Source organism: Falco naumanni, chromosome 1, assembly GCF_017639655.2.
Source record: "Falco naumanni isolate bFalNau1 chromosome 1, bFalNau1.pat, whole genome shotgun sequence".
Taxonomy (NCBI): domain Eukaryota; kingdom Metazoa; phylum Chordata; class Aves; order Falconiformes; family Falconidae; genus Falco; species Falco naumanni.
In genome coordinates, this window is record NC_054054.1 from 51,632,205 (window position 1) to 51,649,674 (window position 17,470).

Genomic DNA, 17,470 nt, shown 5'->3' on the forward strand with positions numbered 1-17,470 from the left:
AATAGCAGGTAACTTTTTAAATTCAATTTAAGTTTGTGGAGAGGGAGAGTTTTTTGACTTTTGCAGGCATGGCTGGGATCTTGCTTACCCTTTGAAGTACTGTAGTAACTGGAGGTAGATCGTAGTCTTGAACTTTGATTTGAAATCACTGTGGGCTTACGACTGAGAAGTTGCTCTGTTACATTATTGTATTTCATATTAGTTTAAAATCTTTATAATTCTTTTGATGATAAAAATTTAATAGGAAAACTGAATATAAATCTTCTAAGAGGTATGATTGTTTTGTATCTTTAAAATAATTTTTAATTGTTTTTACTTGATTAGATTACATCCTTTCAAGAGAAAATTGTTTCTAATGAGGCAATTGAGTTATAAAAGACATCTAGAATTGCATTCCAGGGGCATTAAATGAAAAATGTAAATATTATGAATAATATATAAGGTTTAAAATATCTCATTTGAATATTGCTTACATTAATAACTGATACGTAGTCAGTTTTGTATTTGCCTTTCCTTCCTTCCTTCTTCCTGTTCCTTCGTACACCTTCACTCTACCTTCAAAAACTGCTTCAATTCTACACTCATCTCTCAGATTTTCTTTCTATTATCCAATTGTTTATTTGATCCCTCTCAGGTATCGCTCTTAAAGAAAAAGATTACTCTTTGTGTCTACTTTGTTGAGGCTTATTATGGTACTAATTGCCTCAAATACCCTTTTGCTCTTAAGAACTTGGGATAACAAACTTCAAACACTATTATTACAGAGCAGGTCATCTACCTGAAAGTCATTTGAGAATGCTGCTGGACCGAGCTGAGGCTGAAATTAATTCTGTTAAACAGAAATTCGATCATGATTTAAAACAAGAAAAGCAAAAGCTTCACCAGAAACTCATTACCAAACGAAGGCGGGAAATGCTGCAAAAGGTAATTATTTTCAGTATATTTATTTTCACAGGGCTTATCATGAATTAAAATAAAGGAATTAATTGGAAAATAAAGTGTAGTTCTTACAACAGGTCAACACTGCCAGGAGCACAGATGGAAAATAAGTGTATTTTGGGTTTAGCTATGTATTGCCATGTGCTGTATTAATTGTGTTGTAGTTAATAGCTGTTCTTCTAGAAGAACCTGCAAGAAAGTAACATAACTGGAGAAATTTGTGAAGACCCTTGGCTTAGTCCAACCTGTCCTAGGAAGTTATGACAAGACTCTGTAATGTGCAGAAAGGCAAACACCAATTGAGGTTCTGGAATCAGTGAGGGACATGGCACAGATCTGTGACAGTTGTTTTCTATGGGTTTCTGGGCTATGTGTGACTTGTATTACTTATACAGCACAGTTAAAATTCAGCTACAAAACAAAACTGTTTAAAAGATGCTGTACCTGTGGTTGCTTGTGTGAGGACTCATGTCGCCTCACCTCAGCCATCTAAAAATCAAGACTAACTTCAGGAGATCCAAATCATCTCATAATGGAAGATGATTTGCAAGTGATCTGAGGTAAATGGGAGTTGTTATCCAAATGTCCCTATCTTTCTCGGCCTAAAGGATTAAGAAGAAATTTATCTTGGATTAGGTGATATTTTTTTAGATGACAAAAGTTAGGTGAGATTGATTTTATTTTTTCCAGAATATGTGTTTCAGTGTTTTCTGCTCTTTAACAGGTATCAGTGCAATGACAGCTAGCAGGTATAATGATGGGGACTTCATTTCATAGAATCATTTACATGGAAAAGACCTTTAAGATCATCAAATCCAACCATTAACCTAGTACTGTCAAGTCCACCACTAAACATGCCCCAAGCCCCACATCTGCACATCTTTTTAAACACCTCCAGGGATGGTGTTTCCACCTCCTCTCTGGGCAGCCTGTTCCAATGCTTGACCACCTTTTTGGTGAAGAATTTTTTTCCTAATATCCAGTCTAAACCTCTGCTGGCACAATTTGAGGCTGCTTCCTCTTGTCCTATCACTTGTTATTTGGGAGAAGAGACTGACCTCCACCTGCCTGTTACTGCCTTTCAGGTAGTTGTAGACAGCAACGCGGTCCCGTCCCCAAGCCTTCTTTTCTCCAGGCTCAACAACCCCGGTTTCCTCAGTTGCTCCTCAGAAAACTTTTTCTCTGGACTCTCCTTCAGCTTTGTTGTCCTTCTCTGGACATGTTCCATCACTGCAATGTCTGTCTTGTTGTGCGGGGCCCAAAACTGAACACGGTATTTGAGGTACAGCCTCATCAGTGCTGAGTACAGGGGGATGATCACTGCCTTTGTCCTGCTGGCCATACTATTTGGCGTACCAGCCAAAATACTGTTGACCTTCTTGGCCATCTGGGCATGCTGCCAACTCATGTTCAGCCAGCTGTCAAATAGCACCCCCAGGGCCTTTTCCTCTAGGAAGATTTCCAGCTACTGTTCCCCAAGCCTGTAGCATTGTGGGGTTGTTGTGACCCAAGTTCAGGCCCTGTTGCTTCTCCTTGTTGAGCGTCATAGAATTGGCCTTTACCCATCAATTGAGCTGATCCAGATCCCTTTGCAGAGCCTTCCTGTCCTTGGGCAGATCAACACTGCCTGCCATCTTGGTGCTGTCTGAACGCTGTTGTGGTTGTTCTCAGCATAGGTAGCTTTGATTTAGTTTTCAAATTACATTGCTGCATGCTGCAGGATGGGGAAAATAAAATTAAAAAAATAAACAGCATCCCCCCACCCCCATCCCTACCCCCCACACCATTATTTGATCCAGATTGACCTCTGGAATGCTCCCAGATTGTTGTAATTCAGCCAGCTGGGTTTATGTCAGACCACAAGATCGTGCATTTATTTAGGTGTTAGCCCTTCTATGTAGGAACAATCCAAATTATCACAGACCTGCATTAGCCCTTCTATCTAACAATAATCTGAATTATCACAGGCTTTTTAGATGTACACAAAGTCATCATATTAAGGACTAGGTAAGTCTTTGGACACTGGAAAGCAATTTTGAGAACACTGAAAAACAAAAGTTTGAAATTTTGTGTTGCTTGAATTTGAGATGTTCCTTCTCTTAACTTTGTTCCTCCTTTTGACGAATGGATCAGCAGAAAGAGCACTGGAAGGAGCAGCTGTCACTTGGAGACCCCTTCAAAAGTACTAAAGAGGTCACTCACTACCTGAGCCACTGGAAAAATCTTCTGAGGGATCACACCATTGAATTTGAAGAACTTACTGAAAAACTTGACAATGAAGCCAGTGAAGAGCTGAAAGAGCTTCTGTTTAGTCTAACAGAGAAAGCTGTTGAAGAGCTTAAACGTGTTCAGTGTGGAGTATTTGTGCAAGAACTGGTCAGGCTCAATGTGCCAAAGATGTTCCTGTTAGAAGCTGTGGAGGAGCATAAAAAAGAGATGGTTGTTAAACATGAACAGCTTGAAAGGGAAGAGCATGACAAGAGTGTGGCTGCTGATGAGCTGCTTCAGCTCACCACACAGAAGCTAAGCCAAGAACTGGAAGCGAGCATTTTGGAACAAAAAAGAATAAGGAGCTGGGAACAATCAGTATTCATGCAAGTATCTCTCTGCACCCTTTTCTTGGTTGTTATTGCAAGTAGAGATGAACTAAGAATTTTCAGACCTGTCCAGGTCTAATTCTAAATGACCACAATCAGTACTCTGTCGGGCCCTTGGGAATTGATTAATTGTTTATTTGTTGGTTTGTTTTGTTGGGTTTGGGGTTTTTTTGTGATCACTCAGCACCTGCAGCACTGGTGGGTGAGCATTGCGGTAGAAATTCCAGGAAACATTGGTTGTGAAACCAAAAATATGGAGTGGTATTTTTATACTCTGTTTACTCCATGTCAGGTTTTACGTGCACATCTTTCATTGTTATCCTCAGTCTGTTCTCAGAAGTCTGGCACTTTGGAAGTGTCATTTAGCATGTCAGGCCTGATTGGCCCCATGTCCAATCTCAGTGTATTACTCCGAGCCACAAGTCAAGCCTTACTCATTGAGTTTGTTTTAGGCTCTGCCATAGTATTTCCAAATACTCCATAAATACACAGCACAGTAGCCTGCCTCTCCAGCTGATGGGCTCCATGCATCAGACATGGCTGACCTGGCCTGCTGAAGTGCCCATGGCACTGAGGCCTTTAGCCATAGGAGGCATCACAGCACAGGCAATGTTACAGAGTTGGCCCCAGGTGTGCCTTAATGGCTACTGCTGCCTGCTGTGACGTGACCCTAGGGAGGTGGGAAGGCAGGTGTTGGCCTTGCCACCATTGTGAGACCTTGTGCAGGGAGAGGCCGTGGCTGCAGCTGGGAGTCATCATGCATAGTGCCTCTCAGACTGGGCGGCAATGTCCCTGAGAAATAATCACTGTTCCCTAGCATTTCTTCAATGCTTTTAAGTCTTTTTATGCCTAGTTGTTGTATTACCTGAATATTTACAATACTACATTTCCTATACAATGTCTGTTTAAGGACAGATATTGTTAGAGACATGGGAACATGAAAAAAAATAGTCTGTTGTCAAAACTGTAGTTTTAGGGAAAGCAACTGGAACAGACAAACCTGAGGCTTTCTGCCCATGGAACAAATACACTAGGCATGAGAGATGGAACAGGGGGGAGCATTAGTCATGGTTAAACGTTTCTCCTTCATACCTTTATACAACAAAATAGATTTGCATGGGCTGTTTTGTTGAGACAGTATCTTTTAAGTTTGCCTGCTGCATGGTGTAAAACCGTATAACAGGAATATAGAAAGAAACCTTGCCCATCATGTTTGCTTTATTCAAGAAAAAAATATCCATGTGTGTCTTTTCATTCTAATTGCAAGGACTTTGTATTTTATTCATAATTTTAAATTCTTTTCTGTAAGCCATTGCAATGTATTTTCTAGCTTGTCTTATCTCTTATTTACATTGTTGAGAGCAGACCTGCAGGATCAGGGAAGTAGATTGTACAACCCAGCAGATCTTTCCTGTTTCTGACTTACAATTCTGTGATAATTGTGTTCCAGCCTGCAGTGTTGCCTGTTGTGTTTGTTTGATGCTGTCTTTATTTACTGCAACAGTAAACGTTTATATATTTTCCAGTATTTTACTGAAAAGAATACAAAAAAATGCATCATTTATACAGTTGTCCTCTCAGAAGCCCCTTAAAATCTGTCACTGTCTTTGTTCAGTCCACTGTCTGTTTTGATATTTTGATGACATATGCCATCTTCCATGTTTACATTCTCATCTGCTATCTAGTTTTCACAAGTAATTATTTTGAATGATAGCTTTTCATTTTTCTTGCTTATCAAAGAGACCATGAGTTAGTCCAAAATGTTTGTGAGGTCATTTATGCTTAAAGTCCTTTATAAACATAGACATGATAAAACTGGGTTTTGGTGTAGTGTATTTACTTACATATTTCTGTATATATGGATATATACATGCTGCATGATCCTTCTGCAGTGCCTTCCTGCCCTCAGTCACTCATCAGCCCTCCTGCCCAGATTGATGCCATCTGCAAACTGACTGAGGGTGCACTCGATCCCCTTGTCCGCATCATTGATAAAGACATATAACAGAACTGACTGCAGTACTGAGCCCTGGGGAACACCGGCTGGCTGTAACTCCATTCACCACCACTCTTTGGACTTGGCCGTCCAGCCAGTTTTTACCCAGCATAGAGTCCGCCCATCTGAGCCATGAGCAGCCAGTTTCTCCAGGAGAATGCTGTGGGGGACGGTGTCAAAGGCTTTAAGAAGGTCCAGGTAGACAACATTCACAGCCTTTCCCTCATCCGCTAAATGGGTCATCTTGTTGTAGAAGGAGATCAGGTTCATTAAAGCAGGACCTGCCTTTCATATACCCACGCTGGCTGGGCCTGATCCCCAGGTTATCCTACACGTGCTGCGTGATGGTGCTCAGGATGACTTGCTCCATAACGTCCCCTGGCACTGAGGTCAGGCTGACAGGCCTGTAGTTCCCTGGATCCTCCTTATGGCCCACCTTGTAGATGGGCGTCGTGTTTGCTAACCTCCAGTCTTCTGGGACCCCCTTGGGTTAGCCATGACTGTTGGTAAATGGTGGAGAGTGGCTTGGTGAGCACTTCAGCCGGCTCCCTCAGTCCGCTTGGGTGGATCCCATCTGGACCCATAGGTTTGTGCACATCTAAGTGGAGCAGCAGGTCACTAACCATTTTCTTCTGGACTTTGGGGACATCTTTCTGCTTCTCTTCACTGTCTTCCAGCTCAGGGGGCTCAGTACCCAGAGGGTAGCTGGTCTTACTATAAAAGACTGAGGCAAAGAAGGCATCAATTATCTCAACCTTTTCATCATCCAAGTAGATGAATGTAGTCTAAGGTTAGTCAGCTTCAGCTTGATCTGAGGATCAGTTCCCAGATTTCTGTGTTAAGAACTTTCCTTCTACAAAATGGGAACTTTAAGTGATTCAAATTACTGCTAAATAATATTCAGTGTTGTTCAACGTGCTTAAAGCTTTTTTAGAAAGAACTGCTGGAACGGTTGTGACTTGGTGATGGGAGGGTTTGACATATGAGTTTGTTATAAAGAGAGACTTCTTCATTTTGTGTTTTTCCTCCTCTCAGTTTTGTGTTTTTTCCCCTCTCAGTAGCTGTGACTGCTAAGTGCTGGGAAATGTCACAGGGAGGCTTTACGAGTTGCTTTAATCTCAGTTTCCACCCTAAGTTCAGGTATTGTTTTGTCTGAAGAGGCGGAAGGATTCTGTGTTAGGGAATGCGCTCAAAATTAGTTATTTATTTTTAAAATATTCAAAACCTGTTTCCCCTTGAAAATGGAGTTTTGTAGTCCAGAAGTTCTGTATGCAGAAATTTAAATATGCTCAAGGATATTTTGAACATGTTGAGCAGTTCTGTGTGGAATCATTAACTGATGTATGAATAAGACAAAAAAAGAATGATCATGGTCATGTGAAGTATTTGTGTCCTGTTTCTTACATTTTATACAATATTGCCTATATCAGTGAACAGCAAATGGCTTTTGGTTTTTTTAACAGGCAGCTTCTAAGTTTACCCCTGTCACTGTCAGAAGAGGAATTGCTTAGGATGAGGCAAGAGTTGCACTGCTGCTTCTCTCAGGTGGACAACAGCTTGGCTTGGCCCAAGATAAGAGCAAGAACATTGCTTCAGGCTTTCAAGGTGGAACAGAAGGATGCAGAGATGCTGAAAGTCGATCAGAATTTAGCAATGACCAATAAACAGGTGGGAACGATGTGAGATCAGTGTGGGGTTGTGCAAGGGGTTCATGGGTGTATATGCAGGTTGTTGGCTTTGGCTGCAGATAGGGGTCCGAGGCTTCTTCAGAGGTGCAACAGTGGTTCACACTTCTCCTGTCTGTGTGGGTCAGCAGACCTTAAAGATAATTGTTTGGGCAACAGTTGGGTAAATACATTTTTTTCCACATATACTCTGCATATTTCTGCTGCTTGTGTATCCTCCGGCTTTCCCAAGAAGGCAGAGTTATAAAGAAGCAGTTGGGTGGCCAAAAGGGGCTGCATCTCTGAGGAAGGAGAGTCCACCGAAACACCAACATTTGGTGCTGAGCATGGCTCTGAATATTAGGGACGAGTTGGGTCCTTTACAGCCTCTATTAAGATTTCTTTGGCAGCCCCTGCCCATTACTAAATTTGACACTAAATCAAGGAAAGATGTAGGGAGTTTCTGTAGGAGAATGTCCTCCCTTGTCTTCTCCATTTAGAAAAGTAAAGTTCCTGAATTAGCTGGTCTTTCTTAGCAAGAATTTGGGCTTGCTTTCTGTTTCTTCTTTCCAAAAGAGCTGGGCCTATACAGAGGGTTGGGTTTTGTCTTTGTTTGTGGGGGTTTTTTTTCTAAATCTAAATACATAGATGAGGAGGCATACTTACTTAGAGACACACTCCCAACAAGAGGTCTGTCTGTCTGTCAAATCTAGCACTTTTTAAAAGAACTCTGTGAAGGGTGAAGAATTCCTTCTGTAAAATGTAAAACCTGTGGAATCATAAATTATTTTCAGTTCTTAAATGGCGGGGGGAGGAACAGTGTTTTCTGTATGAATTGTATGTGATACCATCATGAAAAGGACTTTGCCTTGCTTTGTTTTGGTTTGGTTGTATGTTCTAAATGTGTAAACTAACTTGGGTTAATTGTGCTAGGAATTAACCTAGCTCAAAACCATACTAATTTCTAAAGTATTATGGAAGGGAAATGACTTTGCAGAGCCTTATAGTTGAACAGATGTTATCATTTCCCCAAGAGTACCTTATACTTAGTTGATATTCTTGTAAAGAAATATAAAGGTCAAGAATAATTTGATTACATGGAACGGTGCCCCTTAATACTATCATGGTTCATTTGTGATTCATATACTGTGTCTTGAAAACAATGTAGTTCTTAAATTAATATTCTTTGTTCATTTTTAACCATGCTTAGGAGACAATGTATCAGTTGAAATCTTCTCTTATTATGACTGCTAAAGCTTGCTTAAAATCAAATTTATGTGCTAACAGTTCTCATGGAAAGGAGGAATATATAAATCTACTTGAAATAAATTTAGAAGAAATTTCCAACTTTGTCTGAATGTCTGAAAGGAATCTTCAGAATGAATAGGCAGCACCTTTGTTTCAGAAATGTTTTCTCAGTGAAAGTCATCCTTGCCTAGTGTTTCATTAATCGGTGGATCTGCCAATAATAGCAGGTACTAATCTTAATGTTAGCATCCTCATGTGCCTCTTCTAAATGAAGCATTTTGTGCTCATCTTTTTACAGCAGCATTCTAAAATGAAAAAAACAGGATCCAGGAATAGAAATAAGATAGATAGTTTGAAGAAATCTTTACAAGACAAAATTTGCATTTATGAAGACTCAGTGAAAGATGAAATTTTGAATAAGGTAAGTGGAAACTTTCTGTACGGAGGTCAAACCCTAGGTCTTTAGTAATTAAGGAATGATAGTTTTCTATCTATATGAATAAGAATCAGATAAAAAAGGTATAAGGTGTAGTGTCACAATGCATCTCTACTCTTGCCTGCTTTTATCAGGACGTTGTATTTCAAGCTTAATAGTTTTGGCTTTGTTTTAATTTTTGCGCCTTAGTTACCAAACTGATTTTGTGTCTCACCTTTTTTTCTTCCGGTGGTTCTGGGTCTTGGCATAAGCATGATTGCAAGACTCCCTTATATCCTGTGGTTTTCTTAGTAAGGTTTTCAAAATACTGAAGACTCTTCACTGTATACTTTGGCTGAGCAAGATTTAGTTCTTGGATGTCTCCTAATGTTACTGAAAACCCAGAAATGGGTTCTTACATCCAGAGATAACTGGGTAGGGGCTGAGTTTATTTGTATGGAACTTACTGAAAGGGAGCCATGATTCTGGTGGATATCTTTTAAAAGACTCACAGCCCCAGTCTGAAGTTAATCCTTAAAGTGAGCGGGGCCAATGCCAGTACGGGGGTTTGGAGGCTTCTTTCTTCTCTGCTAGCAGGAGTTCCATCATACCGTTTTGTGTTCTTTAACTTTTCTCCCCTTCTCTTTCCCACTTGTAAAATATGGGTAATACTACTTTTGTGTATAAGAAGAACATTACAATGATAATTGTGTTAGAGATATGTGGTGCACTGCTATAAGAACTATGCAGAAGAAGCAGGTGTCATTGTTAGTTAAAATTGGTAGATAAAAAATAGTTTCACAAATGATTGCAATATCAGTGTTAGGAAAAATCTGGACAAAAATCTGGGTTTGTACCTCTTTCCTATGTTTTCTACACTTGTATCCTGAGGAATGGAAAATACTGTCTCAATGTGTTCATTCAGAAATAATTCCACTCTTATGTGAGAGCAACACATTGTGGTTGTAGATGATAAAAATAAATGTTTATCAGGTCTATCACCCAGTCATTGAAAGTGAGAGCAACTGATTGGGCAAGAATGCAGCAAGTGGGTATGTTGTGGCACTCTTTAATAATTTAGTAACTCATACAAGAATGCCTTAATCCTTTAATAGAGGCATTTAAGCTTTTGGCTTCAATACCTAATGCCCTGACCTCCAAAATTTAGGTTGGTTTTTTTTTGTCTTTTTGTACCATTACTTCAGAGTACAGTGGAGCATGGGCTAAGCCCATATGTTACAAGAAGTACTGAATACTTGTTTGGTATGAATATTGCCTTATGTTTTTGTTAGAGTCTTATTTTATAATTTGAAAGCTGGCTTCTCTAAGCCTCATTGTTTCAGTTTCTTATGCGCCATCTGGCATACCTGTTGTTGTCCTAGTTGTATGTTGGAACAGTAGTTATAAAAAGCCAAATGCTTTGGGCTTTTCCCAATAAGGAAATGAAAATATTGTTAAGGAAATTTGTTAGTTCACATGTTATCATTAGGATACAGGAGTACTGCGGTAAACCTTATGTTGATCACAGAAGTATAGTTTCTTTCTTCTGGCTGTTGCAGTCTGCTACCTCCTTCCTCTTTTAGAATCTTAACACTTCTAAATTCTGTATTAATGTGAACGCTTTTATCATCTCACTCAAAATTTACCATCTGACTTCTACACAGCCAATTCAAGGCAGGGAAAAAGGACTATGGAGCAATACAGCTCTGCTATATTTCTCACACCTTCTGTCATAGTTTAACCCCAGCCGGCAGCCAAGCACCACACAGCTGCTTGCTCACTCCACTCTCAGCCAGAGGGATGGGGAGGAGAATCGGAAACGAACGTGAAACTCAAGGGTTGACGTAAGAACAATTTAATAGGTAAAGCAAAAGCCGCTCATGCAAGTAAAGCAAAACAAGGAATTCATTCACTGCTTTTCATGGGCAGGCAGGTGTTCAGCCATCTCCAGGAAAGCAGGCCTCCAGCACGTGTAACAGTTACTTGGGAAGACAAATGCCATAATGCCGGATGTTCCTCACCTTCATTCTTCTTCCCCCAGTTTATATACTCAGCATGACATCATATGGTATGGAATATCCCTTTGGCCAGTTTGGGTCAGCTGTCCTGGCTTTGTCCACTCCCAATTTCTTAAGCCACTCCAGCCTTCTCACTCACAGGGCCTGAGAAACTGAAAAGTCCTTGATTTAGTATAAGCATTACCCAGCAACAACTAAAACCATCAGCGTGCCATCAACATTGTTCTCACACCAAATCCAAAACACAGCACTGCACCAGCTACTAAGAAGAAAATTAACTGTATCCCTGCTGAAACCAGGACACCTTCACGGCTGCAGACTTCACACAGTCCCATGGGTTCTGTCTGGCTAGAGGATGGCCATAAAGTGGTTTCCAGCTAATGTTTATGAAAGCAGCAGTGGGATGTATTTTGTAGTACTGTAAAAAAGGCATGACAGAGACAAACAACTCATAGACAGGAGGTAGTGAGCTGGGAGGCCACAGCAAGGAGTTTGAAGCCTAGTTTGGAGCACCTGAGAGTATCATTGACCTCGCTGTGAAAATCTTCAAAAGCAGACCGTACATGCTTCTTTAGCGTTTCATAGCTGGTTTGAGCTGCCTTGTCCCTGAAGAAGTAGCTGTTCATTTCTGAAATAGCAGTTACCAATCTCAGAGGAAACACAGTGGTAAAAGTAATGATATTTTTTATCCCTACTGGGCCTAAAAAAACCCATTGCATGAAAAATGCCTTTGGAGTTACAGGTAATCAGGTACATTTTCAGATTATTCCCTTGATTTGTAATACTTAGGACCAAGATAACACTAGTTAGCAATTAGCCTGAACTAAATATGGAATTTAGAAGTCAGTGCTTTCAAGTAATGGACTAATAGTGCATTTACAGCGTTGGCAATTCTTTGTGTACTTTGGATGTTTCAGGTGGAATTAGCAGCAAACATTCAGACCTACAGTGGTGGATTCATCATAACCAAAGTAGATTGACACTCTGTTGATGTTGTGTCAAACAGTACAGTGTCAAGCAGTGCTTTACAGTACTCTGTTTGGTATAATAAAAGGCTTCAAGAATTGCCAGTGGATATTAATTTGTAACTAGTTCATAATTTAGTTTGTAATCAATATTTGATCCAACTTCTACCGAAATCACCTTCTGTGTCACACTGAAGTCAGATCTACTTGCAAGCTTTGGTTTTCACAAATGTGAAATATTTGTTTGCAGAGTTGTGATTTTGGAGCTGATGAGGCAGAAAGGAACTTAGGCAGCTAGGGACAGATATTAGTACCAGTTGAGTCATGCAATATTTTGTTTGGTTAAGAGCAGTTTATTTATTGTATAGTGTTGAGTAGATGCTGAATGATAAAGCTGAAGATCATTGCACAGAACCATAGAACAGTTTGGGTTGGAAGGGACCTTTAAAGGTTATATAGTCCAACCTCCCTGCAGTGAGCAAGGACATCTTCAACTAGATTAGGTTGCTCAGAACCCCATCCAATCTGACCTTGAATGTTTCCAGTGGTGAGGTGTCTGCCACCTCTCTGGGAAACATGTTCTAGTGTTTCATCACGCTTATTGTAATTTTTTTTTCCTTGTATCTAGTCTAAATCTACCCTTTTAAAGTTAAAAGCCATTATCCCTTGTCCTATTGCAACAGGCCTTGCTAAAAAATTTGACCCTATGTTTCTTAAAAGCCCCCTTTAAGTATTGACAGGCTGTAATAAGGTCTCCCTGGAGCCTTCTCTTCTCCAGGCTGAACAACTCCAGCTCTCAGTCTTCACAGGAAAGGTGTGTTCCATCCCTTGTATTTGGGCATGCTTAATGTATGGCTTTGTATTTAGTAATATGCAAATAGTATCTTATTTTGCAGTCTTGACCATAAATTATATGATTCATGGAATATACGGAACATATCGTATAAATGCCCTGTTATTTGAAGGGGTTGACAAAAGTTTGTTTCTGTTATCATTGGCACCTCTTTTGCCTTTGAATTCAACTGCAATTAAAAAATACATTCTTCTGTCTCCTTATAAGTGAACTTGAGTTGTCAAACTGCATTTCCATCCTTATTCATTATTCGTGGGTTCAAAGTTACACTAAAGGTGATCAGTCATTTACTCATTCATCTATTCATTATTCATTCATCCATCCCCATATTTCATATATGTATAATTAATTCAAAATCCTTGTGTCTGAAACTGAGCCTTCTGTGAAGAAAGAAGCAAACCTTAAATTGTTGTGTACACACATTTGTCAAAATATTTCTGTATAATTTTTTTATCTGCGTTTTTAAAGGTTTACAGCACATCTTGTTCCTAAACCACAAAGGCAACCTTCAGGTATTGCTTACTAATTTTGTGTTGTACAAAAAAATAATACCTCAAGCATATATTTTCCCCTTTTGGAGTTATTGTTAACATGTGTGTATTCTGGCAGGCAGTATCTTAGGCATCTATGTAAAAGCTGGAAGAAAAGAAAAACAAGTTCCTCAGTGTGTGCATGTTGTCATAACTCATTCAAGCTAGTAGTGTTGTAACAATTTCTGTTAGTTAAGGAGTTGCCCTAATACACTGAATAGGGGGCATCACATAGACTGAAGTGTTAGTCCTTTTGAAAATGGACTAGTCAGGTAAGTCTGCTTGATTTCCCACCCCCCACCATTCCTTGAGTAGCTGCTATTGTAATGAAAATCGTAATCTAAATCATTCGGTCTATTGCAACAAAACGTTGATTGCTCTCATTCATATTCATTTTCCTCCTTTTAAGTAAACTTAAAACTCAACATTGCCAAAGTTTTGAAAGGTGACTTGTGGCTTTAGTTGTCCAACCTGGTTCATTTCTAACATATGTTGTCCTTTAAAGTGTTATCTGCTGTAGCAATGCATCTCCCCGAAGACCTTGCTAGGCAGCAGCTGTTGTTAGTGCAGTATTAAGTAGCTGTCTGAATCGGATAGAAATTCCTTGCCTTCCCTTAGAAGCTGTTTCTTCTGGTGTTTGTTAGCATGTCTGGTTTATTGTTCAGGATTCACTTCCATTCCATTCTCTCCTTTAAGAATCCTCTAAGAGTGCAAGAACTTTCACTGCTGAAAAGGGGGAGGACGGCAAGTCAATGGAAACTTCACAACTGAGACCTTAAAAAAATTGGACAGTTGGACAACACAGCTCTGAAAATTTCTAATTGCTTTTGAGAACATGGTCTTGTGTCACAGTGATAAGTAGTATAGCAATTAATTCAGCATGCCTTTCAGAACAAAAGCTTGAGTCTTATTTGAGAATGTCTTGTGCACAGGATTCTGAAGAAAGATATTTTTTTAATTATTATTTTTGTATAAAATATTTGCCTTGGCACTGAGGTGTGGAATTGTCTTGCATCTAGGCTTTAGTCTTATGTCACTGGCTCATACGAATATCTTGAAGTAACACTTTGGATTTTGAAAATAAATTTGCTTTGAAAAGATAAATGAACCAAAACATACCAACAAAGTCCCCCAAAAAACTGAGTTAGGGTGGGCTTGGCTGTCTTGTGCAATCTGTATCAAAGTTGTGACTTGCAGGATGTTCTGTGGAAGTTTCTATCTTTGATTTCCAGTCAGTGCTGCTAGCGTACAGAGTACACCTTTGAATTCTTGTGAACTACTGGACTGTGAGCTTAAATGAGAGATGCTAAAAAGCAAATGTAATGAAAAGGAGAGAGAAAGAGAGAAGAATAAAACCCAAAGAGGGAGGGAAAAAAAAAAACCACACAAAAAACCCCAAGTGATGTGCAATACGGTTGCTCACCACCTGATGATGAATTCCCAGCCAGTCCCGGAGCAGCGATCAGAAGGCCCCACTGAGCTTCTCCCAGTTTATGTACTGAGTATGGACTACCCTTTGGCTAGTTCAGGTCAGCTGCCCTGGCTCTGCTGCCTCTCAGACTCTTGTGCACCTGCTCACTGGCAGAGCATGGGAAACAGAAAGGTCCTTGACTGAGAGTAAGCACTACTTAGCAACACCTAAAATACCAGTGTGTACCAACATTATTCTCATACTAAATCTGAAACACAGCACTGTACCAGCTACTGAGAAGAAAATTAACTGTGTCCCTGCTGAAAAGAGGACATACTTCCAGAGAAAATTCATGGGCATGATGTTACATATTTATCATCTTAGGGATCTAAAAATTTGATGGAAGTCTCCTTAAATGCTTCTTTAAAGCTAATCATGAATAGAGTCAATAATATGTAATTCTGATTAGCATGAATAGAAAGTTAATAAAGCTTTAATGTCTTGGCTGCATACCATCTCTGTTTCTGCAAAGGTATTCTGAGGGGCAGAATCAGGTCTTGTGCCAACGGGTAAATCATGCAGTATCTAAAGACTACAGTTCATCTTTACACCGTTGTATTCCCACTTCCAGGGCAAATACTATTAGTCTTTACTATTCTTATTTTGTAGACTGGTAAAACTTCAGAAATAAAGACTGCATATATAAAGGTATAACACAGGATGCCTACCATGCTAAGGTACTAACCATGCAGGTATCTCGATTACATAGGGATGTTCATCTCTACCTACTCTTTAAGAGAGAGGCCAAACTTTTCCATAGAATGCAAATATGAGTACCTACTCTCAGGTGCCACGGTGATAGTGAACTTAACCAAAACTTACTTAAAAGTTTTTGAGGTGCTTCCTTTGGTGGCTGAGGTTCTTGCATTCTGTCACAGGCAGTAGTTACTTGAGCATTGCTGTTAAAATACATAACACTGGAAACTTCTGGAAATGCTGATTTCTGAAAACTTCTTTTTTTCTTTGGTAGGCTGTGAAATCTATCAGATTAGGTTTCTTAGAACCAAAAGATAATTTAGAGGTGGAGTGAGGAAAAACCCTGCACTGTGATAGCCTGCACTGTACAGACGGGCAGTTTCTGTGCTTAGCTTTATTCTAAATCCAGTGTGCAGGGCAGCAGTTGGTATCAACACCAGGTTAGTGGAGTTGGAGCTCTCATAGTTGCATGTGCTTTTTCTCTCTCCTTACAATCCAGCTTTTGGGCCTGTGTGGATAATACAGGGAGACAATAAAACCAAACTGATATTTACTGTCTTTGAGGATTCAGCTATCCAAATGTTAGATATGCGGTGTAGCCATCAGTGCCTGACCTGGACATCAGCACTTCCACATCAGTGAAGCACATTTTTTAGGATATGAAATGTACAGAGAAGTATCCTTTTTTTTTTTTTTTTTTTTTTTTCCTCTTTGGCTATAAAGGGAGCTTAGAGTGACAAGCTCAGATGGAAGCATCTAAAAAGCATAATTGCAGCTGGCTACTACCCACATTGTCTTGCAGAAAAATGGTTACAGTGGCAATATCACTGGCTGTGACAGTCAGTGGTATAGCATTGAGAGCTTATCAATCACATTGCATTTGATTGTGTGTCTGTATGTGCCATGCTTGCCTTTCAGCCTTTGGTTAAGTTTCAGTGTGTGTCGTATCAGATGTGTGGCAGCAACATAGTTACCGAGTTAAATGATTTTATTTTCATCCTGTTTGATGTCCACTCCATCCAGTTTTAATCTTGTTTGAAATCCATTACCAGTAGACTCCTGATTTACAGTTTAACTTTGTTTTATATAAGAGGATTTTTCATTATTTGTTTAAGGAATCATAGGTTGAATTTCATTGGTCAATATTAGCTGACACTTGTGAATTTGAAACTAAATACAGGCTTTCTATAAGTTTTGTATTTTTGTTAAACAGAAGGATGTATTTTATCTTCCCATTTAACAATTAAATAGGTAAGCAAAGGTTTATTTGTATTTTTAATTTTTATTTATTAGAAATTATATGGACTCTCTATTTTAGGTTAGTATTTAATATTGAAGTTATGATTACCCTAAAACAAAGCCTAAGCTCTTTGAAATATCTGACCTTACTGCTTTTTTTTTTTTTTTTTTTATCACTTAAACACAGGAAAAGTTTGGAATTTAATGTTAAAAGCACTTTTAAAAGAATGTATTGTATTATAAGATAACAGCATTGATATCTTTGCTGCTTTAATCCTGCTTGTTAGAGTACTAAAATCATGAGCGTGTCTGTAAGGTTTTCTCTTAATATTTTTATGTCTTGTGTTTTGGTATTTTTTAGATTAAGTACGAGTTGTTGCTTGAGAAAGAGTGTCAGCTGCGCAACCTGGAAGATAAACTTGGAGAGTATATTGCTTCTTTAACCTTTCAAAAGACTGTGAAAAAATCTAAAATGTCGGAGCTATGTACTGCTATCATAAGTGTACAAGCTTTGCTCTTTGAACAACTGAGCACATCAAAAACCCTGTCAAAACTGGAATGTATTCAGATTTTCGAAGCCCATAATACTGTAAGTAATGAAGTTGTGAAAAGGAAGAATTCTTCTTAGGAGACAGCAGCTATCAAAGTAGGTTATTTGGCTTTGATTTAGTGGTGCAAGTTTGCAGCTCCTGGTGGTCCAGCCTTTAATTTCTGTGATTATGTGCACTTTAATGCGCTCAGTAAAAGAAAAAAAAAAAAAAAAGGAAAAGATTAGAGCCAGGGAAGATTGTGTTGTAGCAGTTGTAGTAGTAGTAGCAGTAGTAGTTATTATTATTATC

General features: G+C 39.3%; 1 protein-coding gene across 4 annotated transcripts in view; it reads left to right on the forward strand.

Moving 5' to 3' along the window:
* EVC2 (EvC ciliary complex subunit 2) overlaps positions 1-17,470 on the forward strand; it is an 80,101-nt gene that overhangs the window by 48,286 nt on the left and 14,345 nt on the right. For 2 of the 4 annotated variants that reach the window (XM_040593783.1, XM_040593804.1), the window contains 5 exons: positions 765-924; positions 3,073-3,533; positions 6,996-7,200; positions 8,743-8,865; positions 16,993-17,220. In XM_040593783.1, the coding sequence (XP_040449717.1) occupies positions 765-924; positions 3,073-3,533; positions 6,996-7,200; positions 8,743-8,865; positions 16,993-17,220 (1,177 nt within the window). The remainder of the gene's footprint in view (positions 1-764; positions 925-3,072; positions 3,534-6,995; positions 7,201-8,742; positions 8,866-16,992; positions 17,221-17,470) is intronic. The other 2 variants (XM_040593799.1, XM_040593790.1) reach the window with 2 other exon arrangements.